General features: G+C 37.0%; 1 protein-coding gene across 1 annotated transcript; it reads right to left on the bottom strand.

Moving 5' to 3' along the window:
- Positions 1-3,548: 3,548 nt before the first annotated feature.
- Positions 3,549-25,239, bottom strand: hpda (4-hydroxyphenylpyruvate dioxygenase a). The gene is made up of 14 exons (XM_067439698.1): positions 25,170-25,239; positions 24,674-24,700; positions 24,525-24,587; positions 23,493-23,597; positions 22,550-22,592; positions 22,009-22,091; positions 18,815-18,904; positions 18,616-18,722; positions 14,221-14,298; positions 13,964-14,126; positions 11,184-11,255; positions 10,974-11,096; positions 10,761-10,877; positions 3,549-3,814 (listed from the first exon to the last, which is right to left on the bottom strand). Exons 1-14 carry the CDS (start codon positions 25,170-25,172, stop codon positions 3,695-3,697), a joined length of 1,194 nt encoding a protein of 397 aa, XP_067295799.1. The 5' UTR covers positions 25,173-25,239; the 3' UTR covers positions 3,549-3,694.
- Between the last annotated feature and the right edge of the window lie 681 nt (positions 25,240-25,920).

Below are 25,920 nucleotides of genomic sequence, written 5' to 3'. Positions count from 1 at the left end.
AAAATACGGTTTGTACAGTATAAAAACCATTACGCCTATGGAGAGTCCCTGTAAACCACATAGACCAACATGTGTGTGTGTGTGTGTGTGTCCGTGTCTAAAAATTAAAATTCTGTCATGAATTCCTCTCCCTCCTGTGGTTGGACAGCCGTCAGTCCTCCGTTCATCTTCAGACACAGATGAAGATATTAGTGTTGAAATCCGATGTCTCAGAAAGGCCTTCATTGACACCAATGTCATTTCCTCTCTCAAGACCCATAAAGGCACTAAAGACGTCGTTACAAAGCCCATCTCACTACAGCGGCTCTACAATCATTTATGAAGACACGAGAATAGTTTTTAGCGCAAAAAAACCTAAAACAAAGCTTCGAACCGTTATGACTCAGTGAATCGATTCATGATTCAGATCGTGAAATCATGTGACATTGGCGATCCGAATCATGAACCGATTCACTGATTCATAACGGTTCGAAGCTTTGTTTTAAAATCGGCCCATCACTATATAAGTCGTTATTTCGTTGTTTTTTTTCACACAAAAACTATTCTCGTGTCTTCATAAAATGATTGTAGAGCCGCTGTAGTGAGATGGGCTTTGTAACGACGTCTTTAGTGCCTTTATGGGTGTCGAACAACATTAGGGGAAGTAATTAATGCGAGAATTTTCTTTTTTGGGTGAACTAACCCTTTAAGGTTCTTGATTAATACATTATTATGTAAAGTTTTCACAATTTAATTAGAAATTGTGCCAAACCAATCTATCCATTTTATTATAGCGTTTAATATTCAATTAGGTTGGAATTATTAGAAGAATTTAATTTGCAATGGGTAACCATTGTGGAGAAGAGTGGAGCATTTGCTTAGGCTGTGGATTGATACAGCTCTAATGTCATAACGGCTTTTCTGAAGAATATGAAGCTGAAGAGCTTTTCTAATGCGTAGCATTCAAGATGCTAATGTGTGTTATTGCTAGCTTAAAGTTTGTTAACTAGCTAGTGCAGTTTTATAATTCAGCTGTGTAACATTAAAATATGTGAAAATATGGTATTGATCCAATACCAAATACATATAAAAAAATATATTGTGTAGGGGAGAGCAGTATGTCATTACATGTTTTTAAAGGTCCCGTTCTTCGCGATCCCATCTTTCAAACTTTAGTCAGTGTGTAATGTTGCTGTTAGAGCATAAATAATACCTGTAAAATGATAAAGCTCAAAGTTCAATGCCAAGCGAGATATTTTATTTAACAGAAGTTCCCTTTCAAAGCCTACAGCGAGCGGCCGGTTTGGACTACACCGCTGCACTTCCTGCTGTAATGACGTCACTGGAACCGTTTGGTGACTATTTTCTCCGCCCACAAGAACACGCAAAATAGGGGGCGTGGTCTCGTTGCTCTCCCACACAGTGTTGCCAGATTGGGCGGTTTTGAATTTGATTGTGCGGGTAAAAATGGGTTTGGGCGGGTAGACAAAATTTGGGCTGGTTTGGGGTCAGTTTGGCGGTTTTCAAACATCTAAATTTTATAGTCTAATGGGTTAATAACTCAAATGTGCTTGTACTCCATGAAATCAGTCATCATGACACACACAGGCCCAGCGTAGAGTCAGCTGGCAGGTGTTGACGTCGCCAACGAGCACGTACTTTCAGCCAATCAGCGATCAGCAGGGAGACGCGCTCATTCATGACAGGTTTTTTGAAGTTGTAGCTATTCAAGTGTTCGCTATGCAAAAGTGACATAAATATACAGTAATGAGTGAAAGAGTGAACCAACTCTCAAAACACGGATTACACCTGTGACTCGAAGACTCTTTAACCAGCTCTAAGAGCACAGATGAATGACTCAAATATACTGTATCCTGTCCATCATTGGGCCGACATGCACCCTTTAAACCGAGACAGCGTTCTACTCGTCCCCACAGCTTCTGAAAGAGGTTTGAATCAACGATTAATCAATTTGTTCTGCATTATGTTCTATAAATGTGTACTTCACGAAATACATAACGTTACTGTAGTTCTGTCTAAAGCAGCACAACACAAAGATAAACGCGTTCTTGTTCATTTTTGCTTTTAGGATTATCATACCGTATCAGTGAATGACACATTTTGGCGGTGGTGTGCGTGCATTAATGTGTGTGTGTAATGCCTGCTAATTACGTTGTTTATTTCAATTTTTGCACGTAACTTCACTTTTTGCACATAAATTAGTTTATTCTTACTGTTGACATTTGAAAGTGATAGCCTACATGTGTCATCATCGGTTAATTTTATGATTTTGACAGTTTCCACTTGGAAATTTTAGCCATGGAAAATTGATTTTTTTTTAAAGATTTTTTTTTATCATTATTTTGTTTTAAGGAAATAAAATGGCGCTAATCAATCTTGACTGACATGGCAATACAATTATATCACATTATTTTATTAGTTAAAACTTTGGGCGGTTTTTTCTTGGATTGGGCGGGTTTTAGTAAACTTTTGGGCTGGAAATCGTCAACCCAATCTGGCAACACTGCTCCAACGTGAAGATCGCGCGTTCAGCGCTTGCATCGCCCCGTTATGGTAAGAGGCGGGACCTTTCCGGGCAAAGTGTGCTAAGCTGCTGTCCAATCACAACACGGGAAGCGCTGCCCAATCAGAACTCGTTACGTGTTTCTGAAGGAGGGACTTCATAGAACAAGGAAATCATCAGGCCGTTTGTAGGACAGAGGAAACAGCGCTGTACAGATAAGTCAATTGTGTGAAAAATACTGTGTTTTTTTACACACGAAACATGAACTCATGTTATATTGCACACTGTAAACATAATCACAGCTTCGAAAACACGCGAAGAACGGGACCTTTAAGTGTTTGTATAGGTTTGTAGTGTTGCCACAGTATCGAATGCTCTTTTTACACGTATAACAAGTTGCAGTATTATCATTTAGTGCCGTAAAATAGCTCCACACAACGCTTCTCTTCCTCTCGGCCATCCTGATCTCTCAATGAATGTGCTGCTATCAGCTTCGCTCGCTCAGTTCGCTGCTCCTCGACGCGCGTGTCAGTGAGTCACGTGACGACACAACAACGAATCACAGCAGAGCAGCAGGCGGGGGAGGAGTAGCAAAGTGGTCAGGATGTGAAAGCAGCGTTTTTGCTCAGGATTGTAGAGGTAGAAGACACGAGCAAAGTATAAAGAACATAGAGGAGAGATGTTTAAATTACAATATTGATTAAATTACAACTGTATCGATCCGATACCAATACCAGTGTTGGCATCGATACTATCGATATTTAGCTCGATCCGCCCACCCCTAATATGAAACTGAAGTGAATGATTTGAATGAATGTATGATTGTGAATGTCTGATTCATGACACGGAGTCGTATGAAAATCACTTTGAGACTACTCAATTGAGTCACCTTAAATGTATTCATTCTATAATGTTAAAGTTACATGAACAAATGATGCCGATGTACACAATTAAATCATGTAAATCCAACACACTTTTTTTCAGTGTTGAACACATGGAAGGAAGGACTCGAGCTGAAGAACATTAAGAAAATGATACAGATACATATACGTTACATTCTTTATTGTTTCTCTGGATGTTCAGTGTTAATTGACGGTCTCATATTACAAGGCCTTGTGAGTAAACCATGTTTATGTTGGTGTGTGCGCGTGTGTGTGTGTGCGTGTGCGTGTGTGCGCGTACATGTGTGTGTTAGTTAATCATCTTCAGGGTGCCTTGGCTCTCCGGTGTGAGCACTGTGAGGTTTCCTCTGGCGTCCTGGTCCTTCTCAATGGCCTCAAACAGAGATTTGAAGTTTCCAGCTCCAAAACCCTTGAGAATAAGAAGACATGGTAGAATCACAGGTTTAACTGCATGCGGTCTTATGATATGACAATTAGATAAAATATGTAATCAGCTTTGTGACTGGAGTACACTTAAAACTGTATGAGTAAAGTTTGATGACACTTAAAAGTTGGCTTGAGAAAGCCAGACCAAAATGTTTTTAAATAGTTTTAAAAGCTTAAAGTTTGAAGGTTTTATGTTTAAAGTGATGTAAAGGGATAGTTCACTTTAAAATGTAAATTCTGTCATCCTTTACTCACCCTCATGTTGTTTCAAACCTGTATGAGTTTCTTTCTTCAGCTGAACACAAGGGAAGATATTTTGAAGAATGTCAGTAACCAATCAGTTAACTGGAGCCATTGACTTCCATAGTATTTTTTTTCCTACTAATGGCTCCAGTTAACTGATTGGTTACTGACATTCTTCAAAATATCTTCCCTTGTGTTCAGCTGAAGAAAGAAACTCATACAGGTTTGAAACAACTTGAGGGAGAGTAAAGGATGACAGAATTTACATTTTAAAGTGAACTATCCCTTTAAAGTTTGAATGTCTTGAAGGCAGTAGATAGATCATTTAACGTTGTTGCTATCATGTTTTAATATGTTGCTAGCAATTTTTAACACATTTCTAGTATAAATGAACATGTTTACTTTTAGATGCACTTTTATGATGGATAGATGCACTTTTATGATGGATAGATGCACTTTTATGATGGATAGATGCACTTTTATGATGGATAGATGCACTTTTATGATGGATAGATGCACTTTTATGATGGATAGATGCACTTTTATAATGGATAGATGCACTTTTATGATGGATAGATGCACTTTTATGATGGATAGATGCACTTTTATGATGGATAGATGCACTTTTATGATGGATAGATGCACTTTTATGATGGATAGATGCACTTTTATGATGGATAGATGCACTTTTATAATGGATAGATGCACTTTTATGATGGATAGATGCACTTTTATGATGGATAGATGCACTTTTATGATGGATAGATGCACTTTTATGATGGATAGATGCACTTTTATAATGGATAGATGCACTTTTATGGTGGATTGATGCACCTGATGAAAGCTGCGTTTACCTAGCCTGTCGTGGTCATACTCAGCTCCAGTCAGAATATGAGTCTGATGCTCCATTGGGCTGTGATTATGGGGCGTGTTTCAACCCAACCAGGAAAGACCTCGATTGGACTGACCTACAACCAATCAGAGCAGCGGAGCGACGCATAACGTTAGTTGTCAAATGTCAACAGAGCTCAACTGCACTGTGTTGCCAAGTCCGCGTTTTTTTCCACGGGTTGTTTTTCTATGTCCGCGGGTTGAAGCGACCTCAGTTATGTGATATATAGACCCATGAGTGTGAATTTTAGCAGCAACCTTGCCAAAATAACACGTTATCCCCCAAACACCATTTTTTTCCGGAGAACCCCCTGAGAAAATTATTGTTTAGGGCTAGTAGTTGGCGGTTTTTGTTGTAAAAAACTTGGCAACCCTGTCTGCACGCGCACTGGAATAAACGATCTTAGCCGGTGTTGTAAAAAAATAATATAATTTAATGATACCCAGAGTACTTACCCAACATGATCATCATTTCTGAGAGAAATAGTGAAGGTGATGCAGATACAAACAAGCTCTCCGTTTAGGATTTGAACAAATATAACCCAAGCCCCTTTGATGACGCGATGATTACGGTACTGTTGATCATCTGTCCGTCATCGTCTAAAGCCCGCCCTGATGATTTCATTGGTCAGTTTCTGTTGATCATCTGTCCGTCATCGTCTAAAGCCCGCCCTGATGATTTCATTGGTCAGTTTCTGTTGATCATCTGTCCGTCATCGGCTAAAGCCCGCCCTGATGATCTCATTGGTCAGTTTCTGTTGATCATCTGTCCGTCATCGTCTAAAGCCCGCCCTGATGATCTCATTGGTCAGTTTCTGTTGATCATCTGTCCGTCATCGTCTAAAGCCCGCCCTGATGATCTCATTGGTCAGTTTCTGTTGATCATCTGTCCGTCATCGGCTAAAGCCCGCCCTGATGATCTCATTGGTCAGTTTCTGTTGATCATCTGTCCGTCATCGTCTAAAGCCCGCCCTGATGATCTCATTGGTCAGTTTCTGTTCGGGGATAACTACTCCTCTATGGATTGAGGCCAGACCGAACCACCCGACCTAAACATTTGTGGGCGGGGCTAAGTTTGGCTGGCATCCAGGCTAATTTTAACCTTCAATTTTAAGAAAACCATAAGTCTGATCAGTTTGAAAAGAGAATACAGCAGTCAGAGTCTGAAGGTCTGATCCGAGTTTAAAGCTCTAGGAGGAGAGGCTGTTTAAATTCTCAGAAGAAGTAGTTTAAATAGTAGATTAGTAAATTGACTTTCTCAAGCCAACTTAATAACATTTGGTGTAGCATTTACATTGAACCAGTTTCACACAGGAATTGCTCATCAAAATCACACATTTAACAGGAAGCCACAGTGTTTGATTCTAACGGTTGGTTTCCAGGTCTGTGTAACCAAAGTAGCCCCAAAATAGGCCAATGCGATTTTCTCCACTGGATTTGTACATCTGGGGGGTGTTTTGGGGATGTTGGAATGCTAAAATCATGCTTATAGGGGGTGAAAATCAACCCACAGAAAAATAAATTACTCGCGGCAACATCTTAAATGTAGCCCAATTCTGCGAGAAAACCGCAGACTTGGCAACACTGCTGTTGGTGTCATCGGGTTCATGCTTTTGCTCTGTTTGAACTTTTAAAGCACCACAGAAGACAGTAAAGCCCCTTTAGTGTGGTTTATATAGAAATGTCTTATCTTTAGGCAGTTCCTTCACTTCACAAGCTTTAAAAATGCCCCTAATAAAACTATGGGCCTGTTCAGACAGGCTGTCAAACGCTATACTGTAACTGTGTTTACTGTACCTCCAACACGTTTGTTCTCATTCAGTATATAATGACACATGATAAACTACACTGCACGTCAAAACGTTCTTAAACGTTCACGTTCACTGTTCCCAAAAGTACCTTTTAAGGGCACTTAACTGCTGTTAATATCAAAATATCAATATCAAAATACATACTATACTTTCTCTATTTCTTCTTATGTCTCTCCCTTTTCTAGCCTGTACTCTTAGACAATCTTTCATACTTTGTATTTGTTTACCACTTTTCATGTTGTTGCCTAATGTTGTTGTTAGATGAGTCGCTTTGGATTAAAACATGGTATTCATATGTCATGGATATTTGCAATATTTATTTGTATGTTATTTGTTGTGGTTTATTGTAGTTTCTTTGCTTTTAAAGGGATAGTTCACCCCAAAATTCTGTCATTAATTACTTAACCTTCCCGAACTTCCTAGTTTGTCTATGAAAGCCTGATTTTTATGTGAAGGTCTTCAGATGTGTTCTCCGGGAAACTGAAAGGATGTGTGGTTTACACACGCTCCAGAGAGCCTCTCTTCTGTTCAATGACACATGACACTAATGCTTATACACTGTTCAGGATAACGAGCCGTTCTGTACTGTAATGTCATTCAAGCTATAGTCTCAGAGTCACATCTATACAGTCTATAGTCTCACAGTCACACCTATACAGTCTATAGTCTCAGAGTCACATCTATACAGTCTATAGTCTCAGTCACATCTACTGTATACAGTCTATAGTCTCAGTCACATCTATACAGTCTATAGTCTCAGAGTCACATCTATACAGTCTATAGTCTCAGTCACATCTACTGTATACACATCTATACAGTCTATAGTCTCAGTCACATCTATACAGTCTATAGTCTCAGAGTCACATCTATACAGTCTATAGTCTCAGTCACATCTACTGTATACACATCTATACAGTCTATAGTCTCAGTCACATCTATACAGTCTATAGTCTCAGAGTCACATCTATACAGTCTATAGTCTTACAGACACATCTATACAGTCTATAGTCTCAGTCACATCTATACAGTCTATAGTCTCAGTCACATCTATACAGTCTAAAGTCTCAGTCACATCTACTGTATACAGTCTATAGTCTCAGTCACATCTACTGTATACACATCTATACAGTCTATAGTCTCAGTCACATCTATACAGTCTATAGTCTCAGAGTCACATCTATACAGTCTATAGTCTTACAGACACATCTATACAGTCTATAGTCTCAGAGTCACATCTATACAGTCTATAGTCTCAGTCACATCTACTGTATACAGTCTATAGTCTCAGTCACATTTACTGTATACACATCTATACAATCTATAGTCTCAGTCACATCTATACAGTCTATAGTCTCAGAGTCACATCTATACAGTCTATAGTCTTACAGTCACATCTATACAGTCTATAGTCTCAGTCACATCTACTGTATACAGTCTATAGTCTTACAGTCACATCTATACAGTCTATAGTCTCAGAGTCACATCTATACAGTCTATAGTCTTACAGTCACATCTATACAGTCTATAGTCTCAGTCACATCTATACAGTCTATAGTCTCAGTCACATCTATACAGTCTATAGTCTTACAGACACATCTATACAGTCTATAGTCTCAGTCACATCTACTGTATACAGTCTATAGTCTTACAGTCACATCTATACAGTCTATAGTCTCAGTCACATCTATACAGTCTATAGTCTCAGTCACATCTATACAGTCTATAGTCTCAGTCACATCTACTGTATACAGTCTATAGTCTCAGTCACATCTACTGTATACAGTCTATAGTCTCAGTCACATCTATACAGTCTATAGTCTCAGTCACATCTATACAGTCTATAGTCTCAGTCACATCTACTGTATACAGTCTATAGTCTTACAGTCACATCTACTGTATACAGTCTATAGTCTTACAGTCACTACTATACAGTCTATAGTCTTACAATCACATCTATACAGTCTATAGTCTCAGTCACATCTATACAGTCTATAGTCTCAGTCACATCTGTACAGTCTATAGTCTCAGAGTCACATCTATACAGTCTATAGTCTTACAGTCACATCTATACAGTCTATAGTCTCAGTCACATCTATACAGTCTATAGTCTCAGTCACATCTATACAGTCTATAGTCTTACAGACACATCTATACAGTCTATAGTCTCAGTCACATCTACTGTATACAGTCTATAGTCTTACAGTCACATCTATACAGTCTATAGTCTTACAGTCACATCTATACAGTCTATAGTCTTACAGTCACATCTATACAGTCTATAGTCTCAGTCACATCTATACAGTCTATAGTCTCAGTCACATCTATACAGTCTATAGTCTCAATCACATCTATACAGTCTATAGTCTCAGTCACATCTATACAGTCTATAGTCTCAGTCACATCTACTGTATACAGTCTATAGTCTCAGTCACATCTATACAGTCTATAGTCTCAGTCACATCTATACAGTCTATAGTCTCAGTCACATCTATACAGTCTATAGTCTCAGTCACATCTATACAGTCTATAGTCTCAGTCACATCTACTGTATACAGTCTATAGTCTCAGTCACATCTATACAGTCTATAGTCTCAGTCACATCTATACAGTCTATAGTCTCAGTCACATCTATACAGTCTATAGTCTCAGTCACATCTACTGTATACAGTCTATAGTCTCAGTCACATCTACTGTATACAGTCTATAGTCTTACAGTCACATCTATACAGTCTATAGTCTCAGTCACATCTATACAGTCTATAGTCTCAGTCACATCTGTACAGTCTATAGTCTCAGTCACATCTGTACAGTCTATAGTCTCAGTCACATCTATACAGTCTATAGTCTCAGTCACATCTGTACAGTCTAGTCTCAAATATACTTTATAATCAAACTATCATAACCGCATATCCACATCGCTATGATCAGATGCTTTCTGAACGGCTGTTTTCAAATTTTTGTTGTGTGTTTATTTTGTTATTGAGAGGAAAGTGCGCCGCTCATATTCACATATTTAACTAAACGTCTTTCTCCGCAGCATGGACACAGATGGGATGTGGGTTTTTACAACTTTTTACTTCTAAGTGAAGAAAAAAAAGACATTTGCCATGAGTATATTGGGTTTAAGCAATAAGAGCTAGTGCAGTTCACTAAACGGCCACCGGTGCCACTAATAACAAGAGTAGGCTCTGGACAACAATACCTGTCATAGGTGTAATTTTTTTTAAATTGAGATTTATATATACAATCTATATATACAATGATGTATGTTTTTTTAGGATAGGACAATATTTGAAAATCTGGAACCTGAGGGTGCAAAAAAATCTAAATTGAGAAAATCTCCGTTAAAGTTGTCCAAAGGGAGTCTTTAGCAACACATATCACTACTAATAATATTTTTTGTGTATATTTACGGAAGGACATTTACGAAATATCTTCACGGAACATGATCTTTACTTAATATCCTAATGATTTTTGGCATAAAATAAAAACTTATAATTTTGACCTAAACAATGTATTGTTGGCTATTGCCACAAATATACCAATGTGACTTATGACTGTGGTCCAGGGTCATATATTGCACCTTTTATTTAGACTTTTATTCACATATATAAACATTGAACCAATGAGGTTTATTTTTGTGTCTTACAGGTTGAGCTCATGTTATGTTTATGTTTGAATAAAAGCATAAATTTAATCTGTTCATCATATAAAGTGATCACATCTCTTCAGAAGACTTGAATTAAACCACTCTATTCATATGGAGTTATTTTATGATCTTTTTATAGGCGTTTTGAAGCGTCAAAGTTTCAGGTGAATTAGGACAGAAAAACATCCTGGTTACAGATTTGGACTAACATTATGGTAAGTAAATGATGACAGAATTTACATTTTTGGCTGGACTAGGCTCCATTTTATTCACTTAAAAAAGTATCTGCTAAATGAATAAATATAACTGTAAATGCATGTTAATCTCAGACTCACAAAGTGGTTGTTCCTCTGGATGACCTCCAGGAAGAGCGTCGGTCTGTCCTGCACGGGTTTGGTGAAGATCTGGAGCAGGTAACCCTTATCGTCAAAGTCTACTAAGATTTTCAACTCCTGCATTGGATGAAAAAAAACTAAGATTTCAATTTGTGTTTGAAAAAAACATTACTTGAACCAAACAATGCAAATATGAATCTTGGTTTCGCTGACCTGCAGTGTTTTGAGGTCCTCCTTCACCTTAATCTTGGCTGTCTTGAGTTTCTGCCGCAGGATTTCGTAGTAGTTATCAGGTGCAGAGAGGAACTCCAATCCTCGAGCTCGAAGGTTCACAATCTGATTCATAAGGAGAGAGTTGCATGCTTTATATTTGACTTTATTTTTAATGTAACAGGAATGAAGTGATATTGAGAGGAGCCGTACAGCTTGGATGATGTTGGACGTGTTCAGGGCTATATGCTGCACTCCAGGCCCTCCGTTGTAGTCAATATACTCCTTTACAAATGAAAAAAGAAGATAAATATAGCAGTATTATGAACACTTTCTATAGAGTTCAAATTGATGAATGTTTTCGTTAATAGTGTCTATTTACACTAACTCCGCCCACTGATGTCTGATTGGGCCAGACAAAAGTATGGAAGACACTGGATCGTCATCATTAGCAATAGTGTAGGGGTATAGCATGTGACTGAAAGTATTGGCGACAAAATCGACCCTAGTTTGAATCTGCCTTTTGCTGAACTCACTCTACTCCCTTTTCCTATCAAATATTAGATTAGAAAATCAGAAGACAATATTCGAAAAGTGGAAATAAAGAGTCTAACGTGTGCATAATAATAAAGTGTTTATCAGCTTTATTGTCCCTTATGTCATTTATACTGGCAAGGGGATTTTGGGGTATCATTATGGGATGGTGCCAAGCCACTCCATAGCAACCAAACAGAGTACCTTAGCAACCGTTCAGATCTCTGCATCAGAAAATCATAGAGACATGGGGGTTGGTTTATATCAGTCATACTGGCAAGGGGATTTTGGGGAATCATTATGGGATGGTGCCAAGCCACTCCATAGCAACCAAACAGAGTACCCTAGCAACTGTTTAGATCTCTGCATTAGAAAATCATAGAGACATGGGGGTTGGTTTATATCATTCATACTGACAAGTAGCTTTTGGGGTCATTATAGGATGGTGCCAAGCCACTCCATAGCAACCATTTACAGTACCCTAGCAACCGTAAAAACACATAACGAAGCCATATCTCAGCCCCACAACATCGTACAGACATGTTGCTTGGCTTTTTTGCCTTGTGGTAGCCACCGGGCCCCGAGTTTTGCCATGGCAAGCACCACTCACAATTTCTTCAGGAATTGTACTTTCTATTCTCTTTATTGTCCCACTAAGTTCGCATCCAATTAATAATTTTAATAATCATTTACACTGTAATATTACATACCGTTTAATGTAGCTACAACAACACTAAGGTGCAAATATACCTGTCAATATTTCTAAGCATATATAGCATCTAACTATTTACTCTTATTGCAAAGAAAATACTGCTATTGTCACAGTGCAAATAGCCGCTGCTTTTAGTAGTTAAAGGTGACGTGTGTATCACTAGTGGTAGCAAGTATAAATACACAAAAAATGATTATTGTGGTACTTCTCTAGAGTGTAATTAACACAAGCTATGTTTCTATCCAGTGTTGGAACTTTAACTTATGCGCAGAATTGGAATATTGCATAAAACATTTAGGGCCCTATTTTAACGATCTGAAACGCAAGTGTCAAAGCGTGAAGCGCAAGTAACTTTGTGGGCGGGTCTCGGCGCTGTTGCTATTTTCCAGGCGCCCGGCGCAAATCTAAAATGGGTTGGTCTGAAGTAGCTTCATTATTCATAGGTGTGGTTTGGGCGTAACGTGAATAAACCAATCAGAGCGTCATCCAACATTCCCTTTAAAAGCAGCTGCGCAAGTTCCATTATGGGTCGCTATTATTATGGCGTATTTACCAGGCGCACGCCAGGAGCAGTTCACAGCCGAGGAGACTGATGTTCTTGTAAGAGCAGTGAAAGACAGATGTCCTTATATACATATATGTCTTGCCACTATTGGGCAAACAGGTCTGATCTTTTTCTTATCGGATAAGATAAGATAACATGGTCAGAAACAATGCTCAGGTCGGCCGTGGCATTTAAACGATGCCCAATTGGCACTAAGGGGCCTAAAGTGTGCCAAGAAGACACCCCCCACACCATTACACCACCACCACCAGCCTGCACAGTGGTAACAAGGCATGATGGATCCATGTTCTCATTCTGTTTACGCCAAATTCTGACTCTACCATCTGAATGTCTCAGCAGAAATCGAGACTCATCAGACCAGGCAACATTTTTCCAGTCTTCAACTGTCCAATTTTGGTGAGCTTGTGCAAACTGTAGCCTCTTTTTCCTATTTGTAGTGGAGATGAGTGGTACCCGGTGGGGTCTTCTGCTGTTGTAGCCCATTCGCCTCAAGGTTGTGTGTGTTGTGGCTTCACAAATGCTTTGCTGCACACCTCGGTTGTAACGAGTGGTTATTTCAGTCAAAGTTGCTCTTCTATCAGCTTGAATCAGTCGGCCATTCTCCTCTGACCTCAGGACTGCTGCATACTGGATGTTTTTCCCTTTTCACACCATTCTTTATAAACTCTAGAAATGGTTGTGTGTGAAAATCCCAGTAACTGAGCAGATTTTGAAATACTCAGACCGGCCCGTCTGGCACCAACAACCCTGCTGCGCTCAAAATGGCTTAAATCACCTTTCTTTCCCATTCTGACATTCAGTTTGGAGTTCAGGAGATTGTCTTGACCTGGACCACACCCCTAAATGCGCTGAAGCGACTGCCATGTGATTGGTTGATTAGATAATTGCATTAATGAGAAATTGAACAGGTGTCCCTAATAATACTTTAGGTGAGTTTGTATAAATACCTAAATAAATAAAAAAATACATTTACTTAAAAAACGATTTATCTGTTTACTTGTATATCATTGGACCATTAAGCAACACCAAAGAACCATGAACGTGAAATATTAACATAAAACGTCAGGGGCCTAAAAAATTCTGCAAAACAAGTTTGGGAATCCCTGACTTAAATAATTCATTAAAAACTGAAATATAGCTATGCAAGAAGTTTGATGCTTTCTAGGGCTCTGCCGGAAGAACCTGGATTTGTGATTTCTTCTTCCCGGTGGCTGGTTCATTAATGGGCATCTTGATGGTTTCCTCATAATTCGTGACTACGATGGATCTGAGAGCGCTGTACTCGGTGTGGATCTGTTTATCGTCGATGGACCAGAACCTGTGGAACAGCAGACACTTCTGATACCTGCAGATAAAAGACAGAGAGAACGTGTTTTTTTGCCAATGACATTTCCATGAATTTGTCTTATTGATGTGTTTGTTGGATGTGTGACCCTGACCAGTCCGATACTGGCACCATTTTATCATCTGGCTGGTTTCCCACAACATGATCGATGAAGCTTAAATGTCCCGGTGGCCTGTTGCCAAAGAAAGAAAAGGATAAAAACGTTTGTGAGGAGTTACATGGTTTTGAAGTTCTAGCTATTTAAGCTCAGTTTCATGCATGTTTGTGTTATGAAATATTTCATACATGTTTGGATGTTTCTGCCTAAGAGACTATTTGTACTTAAACAATATGTTCTAAGAATGTTTTTCTAATGTTCCCATTAAAGGGATAGTTCGCCTAAAAACAACTGCTGGCACCGATTGACTTCTATAGTAATTCAAAGTCAATGAGGGGTCTGCAATTGTTTCAAAATATCTTCTTTTGTGTTCAACAGAACAAAAAAAAAACTCATACAGGTTTAGAAAATCAACAAATGATAACAGAATTTTTATTTTTGAGTGAACAATCCCTGACATTATTTTTAAATGTTCTAGCTTATTTAATAATAATAATAATAATAATAAAAAAAAAAAAAAAAAAAAAAAAAAAAAAAAAATAATAATAATAATAATAATAATAATAATAATAATAATAATAATAATAATAATAATAATAATAATAATAATAATAATAAGGTTTGTTCTTGGTTGTGCAAACGTTAGGGAACATTCCATTATGCAATCATTATGAGAATGTTACTTTTAAATGTTCTCTGAACATTCCGAAACCAGAAACATTTAAAAAAATGCAACTTAAACATTTAAGAAAAAGCGTTCCATAAGATTTGTATTACAATTTGAGAACATTATTAAAGACCAGAAAACTTTGAATGAGCCTTTATTAATGAAATAAAATGAATGAGTATATTTCTGTCCTATATTTGCACTTAAACATACGTGCAAGCTCACATTATTATTTCACAAACACACCAAACAGATCTTCCCAGCTAACAAAAAAAAAATGGTCCCCTCCATTGACGTGTTTTTTTTTTCTCACTCTAAGCATATCAATAGCGGTTAGCAATTGTTTGTTTACCGACGTTCTTCAAAATATCTTCTCTTGTGTTCAACAGAACAAAGACACTCGTGCAGGTTTGGAACAAATCAACAAATAATGACTGAATTTGGTAAATTTTGGTTATTTTTGGACAGAAATGTATTGTACAGTGTCATTGTTACACATGTACTTACCATGCAACAAACCCTAACCCTATAGTAAGTACATGTAGTTACTTAATATTACTTAGTACTTAAATATATATACAGTAATTGCACCTTAAAATAACGTGTAACCCAGAATTTTGTATTTTTGAGTCAACTATCCTTTCGGAATATTCTCTGAATGTTTAAAACCTAAACTTTTTATAAATGTTAAGGGAACGTTCCATTTTGCAAACATTCTGAGAACGTTCCTTAGGAATGTTCTCTGAACATTCCGAAACTTATAAAATGCAACCAAAACATTGAACTGAACATTCCACGAGAGTTGTATAAGTAATCTTTTTTGCACTAACGTTTTGAGAACATTATTAAAGGACAACTCCGGTGAGAAATGCCCCTAGATTAAAAAAATAGATTAGCTTATAACGCTAGTCTAAGGGGCAAAGGGTAAGCAAAATTAAATCGCTAGTTAATTAACTAATAACTAACAAGGCTCAAAATAGCTTCACACTAACACGGTAGCATAATGAGGGTCTCTATATGCAAACCGCAGCATTGAGAACTTTATAAGAGTACAAACAGTTTAATAAGAAGATACTTTATAAAGACAGTGCATTACGCGTTCACGGACAGGCGCCATCTTGGAAAACACTCTCGTCGAGGCACGAGCGCTGTGCTAGTGCTAAGCGATGAACTGTGACTTGGAATCTCATTTGGTCCGTTGTTTCTGGAAGAAAGCACTGAACGTGGCAGAGAAAATACATAAATAAAACTAAAAATGTCCTTGTAATTAGATTTCACAAATTTAATTCCTATCGACCAGCTCACTTAGCACAGTGTTCGTCACTCGACTAGTCGAGACTGTTTTCCAAAATGGCGCCCGACCGTGAACGCGTAATGCACTGTCTTTATAAAGTATCTTCTTATTAAACTGTTTGTACTCTTATAAAGTTCTCAATGCTTCGGTTTGCATGTAGGGACCCTCATTATGCTGCCGTGTTAGTGTGAGGCTATTTTGAGCCTTGTTAGTGGTATTAACTAGCGATTTAATTTCACTACCCTGTGCCCCATAGACTAGCGTTATAAGCTAATCTGTTTTTAGAGATAAAACTCTTTACATTCAATTTTCATGAAAACGCATCCCAGAGATCCATCTGTTAATTACCCCTAGGGTCATTTCTCACCGGAGTTGTCCTTTAAAGACCACACTGTAAAAAAACATTTAGGTTGTACAACAAAAAAATCTTAGTACCAATTTCCACTAGCTTTTTTTGTTGACTCAACTTTTGTAAATCACAGTTATACAAACTGAGAATAAGTTGTCTGTGACACATATTTTTTGTTGTTGTGTCAACTAGACATTATTTGTTTTCTGGAGATATGCAACTATTCAGTAACAAATCTTTTGTAGTTGAGCCAATTCAATACATTTTGTCCATTGGAAACAGGTTTAGATCTTGATTTTTACATTTAAAATCATTTGGTCATCACCATTTTGGTGTTTAGCAAAAAAAGCATAAGCAAAGGGGGGAGTGACTTACCACACACAGACATCTAGAATCAGCATATGAATCTCAACAATGGTGACATGTTTCATGCAGCAATGCATGCTGGGAGCCAACATAGTATTAAAATGAGGGCTCCCATCATGCATTGCAGCATGAAACATGTCACCATTGTTGAGATTCATATGCTGATTCTAGATGTCTGTGTGTGTGTGTCTAAAAAAAAATCCCACAATGTGTTTAAAAATCAAAATTCAGAATGAGTGCTCTGCTGCAAAAAACTTTTGTTGGTAAATATAATACACCATTTATGAAAAAATCACTTAGATCATAAAAAAAGTAGTTAACTACTCCCATTTATAATGCTGTTCTCTAGATCACCTGATCATTGGTTACAGCATTCTTTGCAACAAATAATGTTTTGTTAAACACTGTTACAAACTCATACAATCCGCTAAGACTCAAACTGCCCAACTAAAGGAAACACTCATCACAAAAATGGAAACCAAACATTTCCAATAAAAAAGTCTACATCTGAACCAGTTCATTCTTAATGAGAACTTCTGTTTCCAAAAGACACACAATGCTGAATTGGCTCAACTACAAAAGATTTGTTACAGATTAGTTATATCTCTCCAAAAAACAAAGAATGTCACGTTGACTCAACTAAACTTTTTTCTGTGTGTCACAGACAACTTATTTTCAGTTCGTATAACTGTTATTTACAAAAGTTGAGTCAACAAAAAAAAGCTGGGGAAAATAGTACTAAGATTTTTTTTTTGTTGAACGAGATTTTTACAGAATGGATTTTTGCTGAACCAACAAAACATACGGAAGAGGATTAGGGCCAAGCAAAAAAAGAAAAAGAAAAAAAGCATCTCGAGATTAAAGTCATTATGATGCGAGATTAAACTCGTTAAATTTCGAGAAAAAAAGTCGAGGTACAATCTTGAGAATAAACTCATTAAATATTGAGAATAAAGTCTTTATGTTTCGAGAAAAAAATCGTTAAATTTCGAGAAAAAAGTCGAAATAAAATCTTGATAATAAACTCATTAAATATTGAGAATAAAGTCTTTATGTTTCGAGAAAAAAATCGTTATATTTCGAGAAAAAAAGTCGAAATAAAATCTTGAGAATAACGCATTCGATCAGTGTTCATTGCATAGCATACTGATAGAGGACATTAATATAATTTTGTCATAATTAGCTAAAGTTGATAGTATTTCTTTGTTACTGAAAGAAAGTCTGAAATATAGCTTGACTAAGTGATCTAACTCTGCCATGTCCTCTATCAGTATGCTATGAAATGAACACTGATCGAATGAGCTTATTCTCAAGATTTTAGTTCGACTTTTTTTCTCGAAACATAACGACTTTATTCTCGATATTTAATGAGTTTATTCTTAAGATTGTATCTCGACTTTTTTTCTCGAAATTTTACGAGTTTAATCTCGCACTATAATGACTTTAATCTCGAGATGCTTTTTTTTTTTTTTTTTTGCTTGGCCCTCTTCCGTAAAAACAAAATCAGTCTTCTCAACTTTTTTCAATTTTTGTTTTTTACAATGTGTGATTTTTTTGCTGAACCAACACAACAAAATCAGTCATTTCACCTTTTTTCAAGTTGTGTGTTTTTTACAGTGCAGATAACGTTGAATGAACGTTTGATTAACGTTACTGGAAGAATGTTTAATGTCTGAGAATGCCCCTGTCTGCTGTGTTCACTGTAAGATCACTCACAGTTTTGGTAACAGAGGGTCTCTGAACAGCGGCTCATGGTATCCTGGCAGGAACAGACCTTTATACAGCCCCATGTACTCAACAAACGTGTGTGTCGTGTCTCCGTACTGCAAAAAACAACATCAGATATATCATAAGTCTTTAAGTGACATGTATGTCTGTCTGTGCAGAACACACGTCATCTTTCTCTGTGACTTACAGTTTGAATTACAGCGTATTTGACTTTTCCGCCTGAATCCTGCTCCACCCACGGCTCTCTGACGATCACCGCTCCTCTCTCTTTGGCTTTCTGGGAAGGCAAACACACATTTATTCCAAAGTCCCAAAGGTAAATCAGTTCAAATCAGTTCTGTTTTGGGTGACGGTTGTGTCAACTGAATATACTGTGCAGAATACACTGTATACTTGCGTTATGCAATTTTTTTTTTTTTTTTGTTGCATTGTGATATTTTCCCACATTTGACCCCATTTTAACTCTCAAAGTCTCATTATTTTAATGCAAAAAAATCCTCCTGTTAACCTTAAAATGTGGTTAATTGTCATGGAAATAGTAATTAAGTGCAACGCATTATGCAAGAAAAAATGTTTCCTCATAATACTGCATTATAAGTGCCGTCCAGGTATCATTCCGGAAATAAATATTTAATAAAATGTATTTTAAAGCAGCACTAGGTAACTTTTCAACCTTCATAATATATTTTTTAAGACTCTTGTGATGATACATCGACTTACAATAGGTTGAGTGACACGTCTGCCATAGCCTGATGGGGTCTGTATCGTTTTTAATCGTACTTTTAAACTTCGGGTTTCGGGTAGTAACCCGAGAACAAAAAGAACTACAAAATTCGACTGCTTTACGGCATATACGTCACTTCCACCAACACACACACTTCCTTACATTCGGACGTGCGAGCCCAACTTTGTTCGTCGGATAATACAGTCATGTCGAAGCAGCACAGACAAATAAGAAAGAAAAGGTTTTGTTGGAGGAAAGCAATAAGAGGAAACGAAAAAGTGCTGTGATTAAAGGCAGGACGAGGATCAACATGTGACCAGCGTTTGCTCGTCGGCGTGAGCTGAAGGAGGCGTGCCCGACCGATGCGGTCCTGCTTGTTACGGTGATTACCGACCACTCAAACATTGAACTGAAGTATCATATAGATTCTGGAAAACGCTAACCAATAGACTACTATAATGACGCTGGCTTGTAAACGTGAGCATCGTGATTATTTGGCGTTTGAAAAAAATAAAACCCATGAAATGATATTCATATGACATGCTGAAACATGCCACTGACTGTACCTGGGATGAAGACATTTCACACGCGCCGCCAGAAGAACACCTGCATGTGAACTCCTCCTGCAGTGTTCAGGGGAACTGTTAGTGCTGCACCGACCCGCGGGGAGCTTTTATGAAGTTATTTGGCCCGCCCCGCACCACTGTATATATTTTTACAACCCGCCCCGCACCCGCGACCATTAAATAGACATACGGGGTCCGCGGGTTATGAGACGACCCGCGCATCTCTAGTTCAGGGCTATCAGGGTTGTCATGTCAACAAACGCACGCGCGATGGCATCCCCTGTTGTAGGATGACAGCTTACGACAGTAGTTGAGGACATTATTTTTTCCCAACTGTAGGGGGACCCCGAGAGCAAAAGTAGCCAAGTGCGGCTTTAACTTTAATCAAAAGATTTCAGTTGATATTCCTTCTTGTTCATTTGTCTTAATGATCATGAGTGTTCTCAATATCACTTTCAATCCTTTTAGACTTTTGGTAAATCCTCTTAAAGGTGCACTTTGCAACTTTCCGTCCACTGGAGGGCGCCTATTCAAAACAAATGCGTAGTTTGATGACGCAAAGTGTGAGCGCAGTATCTTGGGACATGTGGTCTTCACCTCACAGCCGGTGGAAAATAGGACTCGGGCAGAAATCATGTTTCATTTATTTCATTTCATTTAATGGTTTATTTAAAAGGGGACAGTGCAATTTCATAAAACACATGAACAAACATGGTTAAAAAAAGCCAGAATTAGCCAAAAGGCTATTTTTCATCTGTAGTCCCCCGGCCAAGATGTAAAAAAAGCAATTAAATACAAACAAAAATATACATTTACAAGTCTACGGCAAATTGACTACAATATAAATGACACTGTAAAATAACTTAATACATTGTGCCTGTTACAATAATCAGACACACAAAAAACACATTTTCAAAAATGGCTATAGTTTATCTAATATATAGTACAGCTCAATAGACTCGACTTTTAATGTTGGCAGACATAGGTGTTAATGAGCCAAATTTTTAATTTTTTTGTAAAGGCCTTATAAGTATTGAGCTGTCTAACCTCCTCAGGTATAGAATTCCATTCTGTAGCTCCCCTCACTGACCAGGCCGTGTGACTAAAAACACTCCTGCACAGAGGGATGACACAGTCTCCTCTGGCAGAGCCTCGAGTAACGCGCTCAGAACTGTTTCTTTGGCTGATGAACTCAGCCAGAGGAGCTGGTGCCAAATCATGTGTCACTTTGTAAATGAGATTCGAATTTCGAATGTTCATGCGGTTATTAACGTTACTGTAGTGTGAAGCAGAGCAGGACCGAGTGTTGAGGAGCTGAGCACGGCTGCTGGAGCGATTGTTAAACAAATACCCGCCTCGCGAACACCGGGACTTTTATTATGACAGGACGGGACACATTCGCTGGGCGCCTGCACAGATCCGCTCTTCCGGTTATGATTATGAGGTAATGCAGCTCTGTTTATCATATTAGATACATTTAAGTGTGTTTAAAATGATGTTATGACGTTACTCCGTGCGTTCACTTGTTCACACTGCTAAGAGTAAAGCGCTCCTGCCAAATAAAACCTGAAACCGAGGGTAGCACAGATATGACGCGATTGACAGGCGACTCCCTCAAACGCTATGCTGACACGTCCCTGTCCTGAGTTAAAATAGCAATTTTCTCACAATTTACAAATAGTTGGAAACATTTGGGATATTGTAAGTACTCAACGGAACAAAATATATAACACCGGCCAAGTGGTTTCTGGATATTTTACTGCAAAAATACTACATAGTGCACCTTTAAGGAAAAGGCAGTACCTTGATGACATCATCTAGAAGTGACATAATTTTGGAGGGACATAATCGCACAAACATCAGTAAGTATTCGCCATAGGTCTGATGAATTCACCGTTTTGATTATGAACAGTGAAGGAGTAAGAGTGGTATGTTAGTATGAGAACATAGACAAGCATACCAGTTTTACGTTTTTTGAATTCTTTGATAATACTGGACATCCCATTATGAAAATGATGCATATTATTATGTCAATAATGTAACAAACTTTTGTCTGAAAAGCTGTCCTGGAGGATAAAACAACTGATTTACCTTTACTAAAAAGTCAGCGTCCTCCACTTGAAACGCGACGTCTTTGACTCCGTCTCCATGTTTCACAAGATGCTCACCCATTTCTGTGGACGGAGAGGACAGTGAGCACTTGTTGTTGTTTTTTTTCTTGATTTTCTTTTCATGAATTTGTTAAACCGGGGTCATTTTAATCCTGCACTCTAAAAAATGCTGTGTTAAAAACAACCCAAGTTGGGTTGAAAATGGACAAACCCAGAAATTGGGTTGTTTGAATGGGTCCATTCACTGGGTTCAAACAACACAATTTCTAGGTTTGTCCATTTTCAACCCGACTTGGGTTGTGTTTAACCCAGCATTTTTTAGAGTGTGAGTAACAGAATCCTTTATTATCTTTTCCCGAGTGTGTATGTTGTGATGATATAAAATAATTTTAACCCAAAACAAACTTAATTGTTTGTAATATTACATTTTTTGAATTTGAAGTGTTTTAATTATTTTTAGCTTGACCTAGAAAGAGTTTCTTCACACTAGAATGTTTAAAAATAAATGAAATGGTTCATACCCTCATTTCCAGGATTCAGAGCAGACTCGAAGACAAATATTATCTGTGAAAAGAATAAATACTTTGGACTCTGAGGTGCTTTTGAAACAAATATGCAGTTTGGATTTTAAAAAGGTATGTTGCTCTATGGTCATTTTTGACTGAACAAATAAAATAAAAAAATAAGTTTTTTTTAGAATTTCGTGCTTCATTGGAATGGTATGAAACTTGGTAATGGTTTTAGCTCTTGGTATACGAAAACATATCATACTGGTTATGAAAATACATGATTTGAAAAGGTTAAACAGACCTGAAAAAGTCTCCTCGCTGGTCAAAAATGAGTGCATTGGAAAAGAATGTGAAATTAATTTTGTTGTTGGTACTGCCGAAATCTTACTAAAAGCTCATTTTTTAAGATATCAGCCTCAAATTTGGAACTGATTTAGATTTATGTGGGTTTTTTTTTTTTTTGCAGCTTTTTGAGTAAAACATGTTTTGAAAAATATATATTTCATATAAAAGTTTAAAATTGTATTTGTGCATTTTCATACCAATAAACTTAAAATTCTATAATACTTTAAAATGAGACCAAACAGAAGTCTGCACTCTAGAATTATTTTCAACTTAAACAAGATACACCACAGTTTAAGCTGAAAAGGTCATTATTTTGACAAATATATAAGTACACGCTAGCACGGACACCTTAAAATAAAGGGTTACATTTGTAATTATATATTTAAGTACTGAGTTATATTAATTAACTACATGTATAGGGTTAGGGTAGGATTAGGGTTTGCTAGTTGCATGTAATTAATCATAACTTACTATTGTAAATACATGTAACATAACAAGGGCTCTGTAAAATAAAGTGTGACCAAAAAACATTATCAAACTAAAATTGTCATTTTAGGGCGTGAAGTGAATGATTGAATGATATGTGTGTATTCATCCTCAACACACACACCTTGTCCTGTCTGATGGCGTGAGACACCAGCTCCCTGCTGCCCGTCTCCAGACCTTTATACGCCAGCGGCTCGAAGCCAAACTTATCGCAGTAGAACGCCGCGGCCTAGATCAACAGCAACAAGGACATGTGTGTGTTTAAAAGCCTGTAACCCTCAACACATTTGTGTTTTTTAATGACATGAAAACTTTAAAATCCTCAAATAGCTGTTAGAAAACAATACATAAAATGACTTGTCAAAAGAGTTCTAAATATAATTTTACGGTTCTTGAAAGACTGCATAATACTGTCATTTGTTCTAGTGTGATAAAGTATGTTTATGAGCTATTTAAGTCATACAATTTTATTCAAAACATAAATAAAATGATCCCAAGCTTCTACTTCTTACAGAACCCTATACGCTTCTATACAACCTTTTCTTTTATGAAATGTAACTAGACAAAATCTATGAGTGGTACAAAATGAGCACAAACTATTGGTTAATATGTAACCCTATTTCACTGACAAGATGGAGATGAACTATTGCATCACTCTCAGATTCAGATCACATTATTGATTAGCGTTCGTCATCTGCTTTAGGACTTATTTCAGGATGTTTGGAAGCTTCTCTGATTCTGCATGGTATATACAATGGTATATCTTTTTAAGGCACTTTGAAACTATAAAGCTACTTTATTACAATCAATTTGTGCCAGCAAATGTATATTCAGTGCCATAATCTTACAGAAACACTGTCATTTAAATCTTTAACTTTGCATCAAAGCATTTTTACAAGAGTATCCAATACAAAACTGATTTATTCAGAGAAAGTGCAAACATTTTCATGGTTTAATTTAACATCTGTAAACCATCAAAATACATTCAAACAGATACTTTTTAGACAAATATTTTCAATGGTTATATTTTTGTATTTTCCTATTTTATTCATTTTGTTGGTTGTTTTATTCATTTTACAACTAAATGTGTTTTTTATGCTATATATGGTTTTATTTTTCTAATAATAATAATAAGCCTGACACAGATTAAGCTCACCTGTTTGGCGTTTCCCACCCAGAACTTCACATGGTGAAACCTTATGAATTTCCCTCTCTCTGGCTGCAACAGAAAATGTTTAAAAACATGAAATATGTGTACCAAAATAAGCTATTATACAGTTTTATTATAGTTTAAAGTCATGTTACCTTCTCTCCTTTGTCAGTGTATGAAGTCTAAAGAGAGAACAGAGATCGTTAAATATTTATAATTATGTTTTCAAAGGATTACACATTCATGCAATATACAAAACATACTAAAATATAACTTTCCTCAGACTGAAAGACATCTTTTGACTTTGGACATCCTGTAACTTAACTTAAAATAACAGAAAATTAGCTTTAGAAGATATGCATTTTAATAGTTTAATGATTGTATTGGCATTGAGGATTCAATAAAGAACCTTTAACATCAATAGAATCTTTCCATTACATTACAACTTCTTCATAGTGGAAAATTATTCTTTAGATTTTAAAAATATTCTTCACAGGAAGAAACAAAAATGGTTATTTTAAAGATTGTTCCCTGAAATGCTAATGTCACCGATAGCACACATTTCTGCTTCCCAATTTGATGAGCATAAGTACGAATATTGAGTCTTACTCTGGATGGTCTAAATGTATGCTTGCAGTGCATTTAACTCACCATGTTGAAGTTCTCAGTGTGTGTGTGGCGGTCAGAGGAGCTGTTGTGCGCACAGACCTGCTGTTTTATGTGTGTCGGTGACTGGACCTCATGTTCAACACCCCTTCAGTCTCATCCAGCCAAAAGAGCGTCTGGACACACACCCTCTCGGGGTCAGCAGCCCGTCTGTAGCGCTTAAAGGAAGTAAATAATAGGATGTATTTTATCTGATATAGTGCAAACATATTGTGATACTTTTATTGTAATATCCAGTGATGTTCAGCTTCCCCTTACCTACTGTATAGTACTGAAAATCTATATATAAGCACTTTAGATGTACAGTAGTACATATGAAAGCACTATAAAAATGCCTCATTTATTCATATATATATATATTCTGAAAATAGCACCTTATATAATCATATAGTACTGGCAATAGCACATTATATATCATATATAGTACTGAAAATAACACATTATATATCATATAGTACTGAGAATAGCACATTATATATCATATATAGTACTGATGATAGCACATTATATATCATATATAGTACTGAAAATAGCACCTTATATAATCATATAGTACTGGCAATAGCACATTATATATCATATATAGTACTGAAAATAACACATTATATATCATATAGTACTGAGAATAGCACATTATATATCATATATAGTACTGATGATAGCACATTATATATCATATATAGTACTGATAATAGCACATTATATATCATATATAGTACTGATGATAGCACATTAT

Source organism: Pseudorasbora parva, chromosome 3 (genome assembly GCF_024679245.1).
Source record: "Pseudorasbora parva isolate DD20220531a chromosome 3, ASM2467924v1, whole genome shotgun sequence".
Classification (NCBI taxonomy): domain Eukaryota; kingdom Metazoa; phylum Chordata; class Actinopteri; order Cypriniformes; family Gobionidae; genus Pseudorasbora; species Pseudorasbora parva.
This window is presented reverse-complemented; position numbering and strand designations above follow the sequence as displayed.

Coding starts and splice junctions, on each gene's coding strand:
- hpda (XM_067439698.1), bottom strand. Junction 18,723..18,814: donor AATACGCTGTAATTCAAACT/GTAAGTCACAGA, acceptor TGTTTTTTGCAG/TACGGAGACACGACACACAC. Junction 10,878..10,973: donor AGGACCTCAAAACACTGCAG/GTCAGCGAAACC, acceptor CATCCAATGCAG/GAGTTGAAAATCTTAGTAGA.